The sequence below is a fragment of the Coturnix japonica genome, unplaced genomic scaffold (assembly GCF_001577835.2).
Source record: "Coturnix japonica isolate 7356 unplaced genomic scaffold, Coturnix japonica 2.1 chrUnrandom731, whole genome shotgun sequence".
Classification (NCBI taxonomy): domain Eukaryota; kingdom Metazoa; phylum Chordata; class Aves; order Galliformes; family Phasianidae; genus Coturnix; species Coturnix japonica.
Window position 1 is genome coordinate 6434 of NW_015440093.1, and position 7014 is coordinate 13447.

Here is a 7014-nt window from a genome sequence, read left to right on the forward strand (position 1 = left end):
CCCCCCCCTTGTCCCCTCCTCCCCCTTGACCCCCCCCCATTTTAGGATGCACTGCGGTAACGTGATGAAGCCTTCCTTAAAGGACAACAGCGGCAGCCACGGCTCCCCGACCAGCGGGACGCTGCACGGCATCTTCTTCAGCTGCAACACCGAGTTCAACACGGGGCAGCCCCCCCAGGACTCCCCCTACGGCCGGTACCGCTTCCAGATCCCGGCCCAGCGGCTCTTTAACCCCAACACCAACCTTTACTTCGCGGACTTCTATTGCATGTACACCGCCTACCACTACGTCGTGCTGGTCCTGGCTCCCAAAGGATCCAACGGGGACGCGTTCTGCAGGGAGCGCCTGCCGCAGCTGGACGTTGCATGCAACAAGTTCCTGACTTGCAGCGTGGAGGAAGGGCAGCTGGTTTATCGGCACGCCCAGGATTGTATCCTGGAGCTCATTTACACCGAACCCGTGGATTTGAGTCTGGGGGCTTTGGGGGAGATCAGCGGGCACCAACTAATGAGCTTGTCTACTGCAAATGCAAAGAAAGATCCCAGCTGCAAGACCTGCAATATCAGCGTGGGGCGCTGAATGGGGGGAGGTGGGGGGTTAAGGGGGGAGATGGGGGGGTTTGGGGGGGTTTAAGGGGGGTTTTGGGGGTGGGCTTTGTGTGATGGACTGCTTGGAGCAGCACTGCCCTCAATGGGGGCACACTGTGGGGTGTGGGACCCCTCTGTGCACCCCAATAGCGTTGATGCATGGAAGGACCCCCCCGACCCCATTGCTGCATTGCAGGAGCCCCCCGACCCCATGCATTGCACTGTGGGACCCCCGCTGTGTGCCCTGACCCCATTGCTGCATTGCAGGACCCCCCCCAGACCCCATGCATTGCACTGTGGGACCCCCCCGACCCCATGCATTGCACTGTGGGACCCCCGCTGTGTGCCCTGACCCCATTGCTGCATTGCAGGACACCCCGACCCCACTCATTGCACTGTGGGACCCCTCTGCGCGCCTCGACCCCATAGCTGCATGGAAGGACCCCCCCCAGTAGTCCCAGCTCCATGCATCTCCATACATACTCCATATGCAGACCCCCCCCAACGCAGCCAGCTCCAATACAGTGCATGGCAGGACCCCCCGCCCCCCCCCCACAGACCCCATGCGACTTGCACATGTGGGATCCCTGACTGGGTGCCGCCGACCCGTACGGATGCTGCATCGCAGGACCCCCCCCATGGCAAGCCCACGCTCCATGCATTCTCCAGGCTCCATGGCATCTCCTACATGACTCCATTGCAGGCTCCCCCCTCATTGTGCGCCCCGACCCCACTCATAGTGCACTGTGGGACCCCATACCTGTTGCGCCTCGAACCCCATTGCGGCCCATGGTAGGACCCCCCCACCCAATGCAGCCAGCTCCAGTGACTGCATAAATGGACGCCCCTCCATGCACCCGGCCCCATTACTGCCACCACGGGCACGCCCTCCATCGCACCACCGACCACCATGCAATGCACCGTGCGGACCCCCGCACACACAGGACCCCCCCTAATTCCCCCCCCTCTAGCACGTGCACGCGAGGACCCCCTCCATCCCCCCTATAAAGCCCCCACCCAGAGGCAAGTGCAAAGCGGGACCCCCCCCCTGATCCCCCCATTAACCCCCCCCCCCTTTGACACTGCAACGTGAACCCCCCCCACCTTCATGCCTGACATCCGCAGGACCCCCGGCCCCCCCGCAGCCCAAACACTCCATCCTATGCATACTGCCCCCCCAAATCACCCAAAACGACCACGCACCTGCATTATGTGACCCCCCACGCACCCCCACCCCATTCTTCCCCCGGGGGGTGATCATGGACTGGGGGGCAGCTCTTCCGACCGCCCCCCATTTATGAGAATGCTACCCAGCCAACAGAGCACCGACACCCCCCCAATCTCCGCCCCGTACCCCTTTTTGCGGGGGGTCTTTGGGGGGGGTCCTGGGGGTCTGAGCCGGGCTGCGAGCCCTCGCGCTGGTTTGAACCGCCCGCTCCATTCATCCCGACCCCCCCGCAGCACAAAGTGGGGGGGTCCTTCACCTCCCCCCCCCCGCCCATATCCTCGCCCCCCCCCCCCGCATGCCCGCCGAGGCTAGATCAGCATTCAGCATCAGCATCAGCATCGCATGCGGCATCGGCGATGGCGCCGAGAATCCCGGTCCGTTCACTTTCTATGGCCGTGTCCCGGCTCCGTTCGCTTATTGGCCGTGTCCCGGTCCTCCTCTATGGGCCGTTTGTCCCAGGTCCGTTCCTTATGGCCGGTAGTCCCGGAGTCACGTTCCTTCTGGGCCGAACTGTCCCGGTCCGTTCCTTATGGCCGTGTCCCGGTCCGTTCCTTATGGCCGTGTCCCGGTCCGTTCCTTATCTATGGCCGTGCCCCGCTCCGTGTCCCGGTCTACCGTCATTATTATGGCCCGCTCTTGTTGCGACGTCTGTACCGACCAATAAATCTGTGCGGTGACACCGGACCCGATCGAGTCCACGGGGGGGGGGGGGCACAGCGACCCCCCCCCCAATAGCATCAGCGGGGTGGTAAAGGGGGGATGGGGGGTAAGGGGGTACTGGGGGGCGTTGGTGCCTGCATCCCTCTTGCATCCCCTGCAGCATCGCCTTGCATCCATCACCATTGACCCCATAGGCAACCCCACGGCCAGCCCTATAGATGGCCCGAATGAACAGCCCCATAGATGGCCTCAGATGGCCCCACCATTGACCCCATAGGCACCCCATTAGACAGGCCACCCCAGTGTTCCAACCCACAGGGACAGCGGCATACACACAGCCCCACAGATGACACTGCAGTCCATTGGTCAGCCCCACAGATGACCCATAAGATGCCCTCAGCCCCTCACCAACAGCCCTACAGCTGACCCTACATCCAGCCCCACAGATGATCCCACAGTTCACCCCGTGGACAGCCCCACAGCCAGCCCCACAGATGACACTGCAGTCCCTCGGTCAGCCCCACAGCTGCCCCACAGACCCCCACCAACAGCCCTATAGCTGACCCTACATCCAGCCCCACAGCCCCCCACCAACAGCCCCACATCTGCCGCGCTACATCCAGCCCTGCAGTTCACCCCCCAGCCGCCCCCCAAGCACAGCCCCATCACACCCGCAAATACAACATCCTTGTTATTCTGTGACTCGGACGGGCAGGCCCCCCCCCCCCACACAGGCCCATCGTGCCTGAGAGTGGCGAGGGGAGGGGCGGGGGCCCACATTCGACCCTCATTCCCCCCCCCCCGCGAGCCCCCCCCCGCAGATTTCCGCGTTGGGTTGGGGCTGCCTGGCGGTCCGCTTTGCCCTCCCCCCCCCCCCCTCCCTAATCATTCCTGGGCGTGCAGCGTGTACCGTGGCACTTGGTGCTGGTGTACTGCAGCTGGCAAGCCGTCTTGTTGATGCTGTCGTCCGATGAGTGCAGCAGACACGCGCAGCGCCGCAGAGTACAGCGGGCTCGGGGGCTGGGGGGGGGGGGCTGCGTCATGGGGACCCCCCCAGGAGCCAAGACCAGACGAGCCCATCACAGCCCCGAGCTCCAACATCCCCCTCCTCCTCCTCCCCCAGAGCCGCAACGCCCCCCATTGCACACCCACCTCCAGTAGCCCCCCTCCCCAGTGTCCCGTCCCCCCCGGTATACCCCTTCCCAGTAGCCCTTCCCCCCCCCAGTTTAGCCCCCCCGTAAGCACCTCATCCCCCATACCCTCCCCCCACCAGTACCCCCCCAAGTAGCCAACCCGCCCCCAGTACCCCTCCCCCAGTAGTACTCCCCCAGTAAGCCTTCCCCTCCCAGTACCCCCCTGTAGGCCCCACCCATAGCCCCCCCCAGTAGTCGTCCCCCCCACCAGCCAGTTGTTCCCCCCCAAGTAGTCTCCCTCCCCCAGTTGTTCCCCCCCAAGTAGCCCCTTCCCCCCCAAGTTAGTCTCCCCCCCAGACCCAATTATGACCCCAGTAGTCTCCCCCCCCCAGTTCTCCCCCCCCCCCAAAGTAGTCCCCCCCCCAAGCTTATTTCTTCCCCCCCAGCCTAGTTGTTCCCCACCCCGTTTCTCCCCCCAAGTGTCCCCCCAGCCCAATTGTTCCCCACCCCAAGCTCAGCCCCTCCCCCCAAGTATTCTCCACCCCCCAGCCCAGGTTGCTTCCGCCACAGTAGACTGTCCCCCTCCAATATTCTCCCCCCAAGTTAATGTTTCCCCCCCTTCTGTATTCCCCCCCCAATATCCCCTCCCATTCCAGTATCCACCCCCCAATATTCCCCCCCCCCCACTATTCCCCCCCCTATCCAGTATTCCCCACCCCCAGTATTCCCCCCCCCCAAGTATTTCCCCCCCATACTCCCCCCCTATTCCCCCCTCCCACTATTCCCCCCTTCATATTACCCCCCTCCCCCCAATATTTTGCCCCCCCCTACTTCCCCCCCCAATACCCCCCTACCCCCAGGTCTCCCCCCCCATTTACTCCCCATCTCCCACGCCTCCCCCTCCCATTAACCCTCCATACCCCCCATATTACCCCCCCCTCACTCCCGCGCCCCGCCAGTATCTCCGAAACGCGGCGCGCTGCGGTCCTCCACTCATTAGACATCGAGATATCGTCATCCACGACTCCAGCCTCGTAGCCTCCAGCTACGAGCTCCTGTACACCAGCTCCACGCCGTAGCCCGTTCGGCCACGACGGTCCATTCCGTCGGTACCGCCGGGGTACGGACCGGACCGACACTCGGGGTGAGAACAGATTCCTGCCATCCGACCACAGTGCTAACCGGGCGCCCAGAGAACGCCACACATGCGGATAACGGGGATAGTGGGGGATATGGGGAGATGGGGGATGGGGAGCTGGGGGTAGGGGATATGGGGGTAATGGGTATGGGGGGTAATTGGGGGGATATGAGGGATTATGGGGGGGTACATGGATCTGGGGGATGGGGGATGAGAGCGGTAATGAGTGCGATATGGGGTAATGGGGCGTTAATGGGAGATATGGGGAATGGGGGTTGGGGATATGGGGTTGGGGGGATGGGTGTAATGAGGTATGGGGGTTAATGGGGATATGGGGATATGGGAGAGTGGGGATATGGGGGATATGGGATATGGGGGGAGGGAGAGGTAATGAGGGACTATGGGGGGTATGGGAGACTTATGGGGGATATGGGCGATTTATGGGCGGAGGGGGTGTGGGGAGGTAAATGGGGGGATATGGGGGTAATGGGTATGGGATGGGGGGATATGGGTGGGGGATATGGGGGACGGTATGGGGTATGGGCGTAACGGGGACAGAAAGGATAATGGAGGATATGGGTGGGATAAGGGGGATATGGGCTACATGGGGTAGGGGTTATGGGGGGATGTGGATATGCGAGGATGGGGATATACGGGGGTAATGGGCTATGGTGGGATTGGGGGATATGAGATTGAGTATGGAGGATGGGGTGTGTGCGGGATATGGGGGATGTGGGGATAGTGGGGTATATGGGGGGATATGGGCTATGGGGGGGTAATGGGCGCATAAGTGCCAAAGGGGTGGCAATGGGAGGCAATAGGTTGGCACAGGGTGGCAATGGGGTGGCAATGAAGTGATGGGGTGGCAATGGGAGGCAATAGGGTCACAATGGGGTGATAGGATGGCAATGGAGTGACAACAGGGTTATGAGGTGGCAATGGGAGGCAATGGGGTGGCAATAGGGTGGCAATGGGGTTACAATGGGGTGGCAATGGGGTTGCAATGGGGTTACAATGGGGTGGCAATGGGGTTGCAATGGGGTTGCAATGGGGTTGCAGTGGGGTTGCAATAGGGATGCAGTGGGGTTGCAATGAGGGTGCAGTGGGGTTGCAATAGGGTTGCAATGGGGTTGCAATGGGGTTGCAATGGGGTTGCAATGGGGTGGCAATGGTGTTGCAATGGGGTTGCAATGGGGTTGCAATGGGGTTGCAATGGGGTTGTAATGGGGTGGCAATGGGGTTGCAATGGGGTTGCAGTGCCCCCCATCCCCGCATGTACCTGAGCTGTACGTGGCCTCGAAGCCGCGTTGCTGCACGGAGCCGTCGGACACGAAGCGCAGCAACATGGCGCTGCCGGATGACAGCAATGCAGCCGGGGCTGCGGAGCCGCAGTAACGGCCCAACAACGGGGCTGCAGCGTCGGGGCCGTCGTGAACTGCAACGTGGTCAGAGCTGCAGCCGGGGTCAGACTGAACGTCCAGCTCCAGGAACGTCTGTAGGGGGTCATGGGGGTTATAGGGGGGTTATGGGATGGGATATATGGGGTCATATGGGGACATTATGGGTTATGGGATGGGGTATGTAAGGTCAGGTGGGGCCATAAGGGGCCATGGGGGGTTATAGGATGGGGTGTGTGGGGTCATATGGGGCCATGGGGGTCATGGGGTGTTATGGAATGGGAAATATGGGGTCATAGGGGGACATTGGGGGTTATGGGATGGGATATGTGGGGTCAGGTGGGAACATTGGGGGTTATGGGATGGGATATGTGGGGTTATATGAGGCCATGGGGGGTTATGGGATGGGATATGTGGGGTCAGATGGGAACATTGGGGGTTATGGGATGGGATATATGGGGTCAGGTGGGAACATTGGGGGTGATGGGATGGGATATGTGGGGTCAGGTGGGATCAGGTTGGGATATGTAGGGTCATATGGGGACAGCTGGGGGTATGGGGGTTATGGGATGGGATATATGGGGTCATATGGGGACATGGGGGGTCATGGGGGGTTATGGGATGGGATATATTGGGTCATGAGGGGTCACCATATAACACCATACAACACCCTATATCACCATATATAATGCCCTATATCACCATATATAACACCCATAACGCCATATATCACCATATATAACACCTATAACGCCCTATATCGCCATATATAACACCTATAACGCCATATATCACCATATATAACACCTATAATGCCATATAACGCCATATATAACACCTATAACGCCCTATATCACCATATATAACACC

At 61.0% G+C, this 7014-nt stretch overlaps 1 protein-coding gene across 1 annotated transcript in view; it reads left to right on the forward strand.

Moving 5' to 3' along the window:
• The window catches only part of LOC107307635 (phytanoyl-CoA hydroxylase-interacting protein), a 6621-nt gene extending 6026 nt beyond the window's left edge, over window positions 1-595 (forward strand). The window contains exon 3 of the mRNA XM_032441902.1: window positions 46-595. Within this exon, the coding sequence (XP_032297793.1) occupies window positions 46-580 (535 nt within the window). The 3' untranslated portion in view covers window positions 581-595. The remainder of the gene's footprint in view (window positions 1-45) is intronic.
• The last annotated feature ends 6419 nt before the right edge of the window (window positions 596-7014 follow it).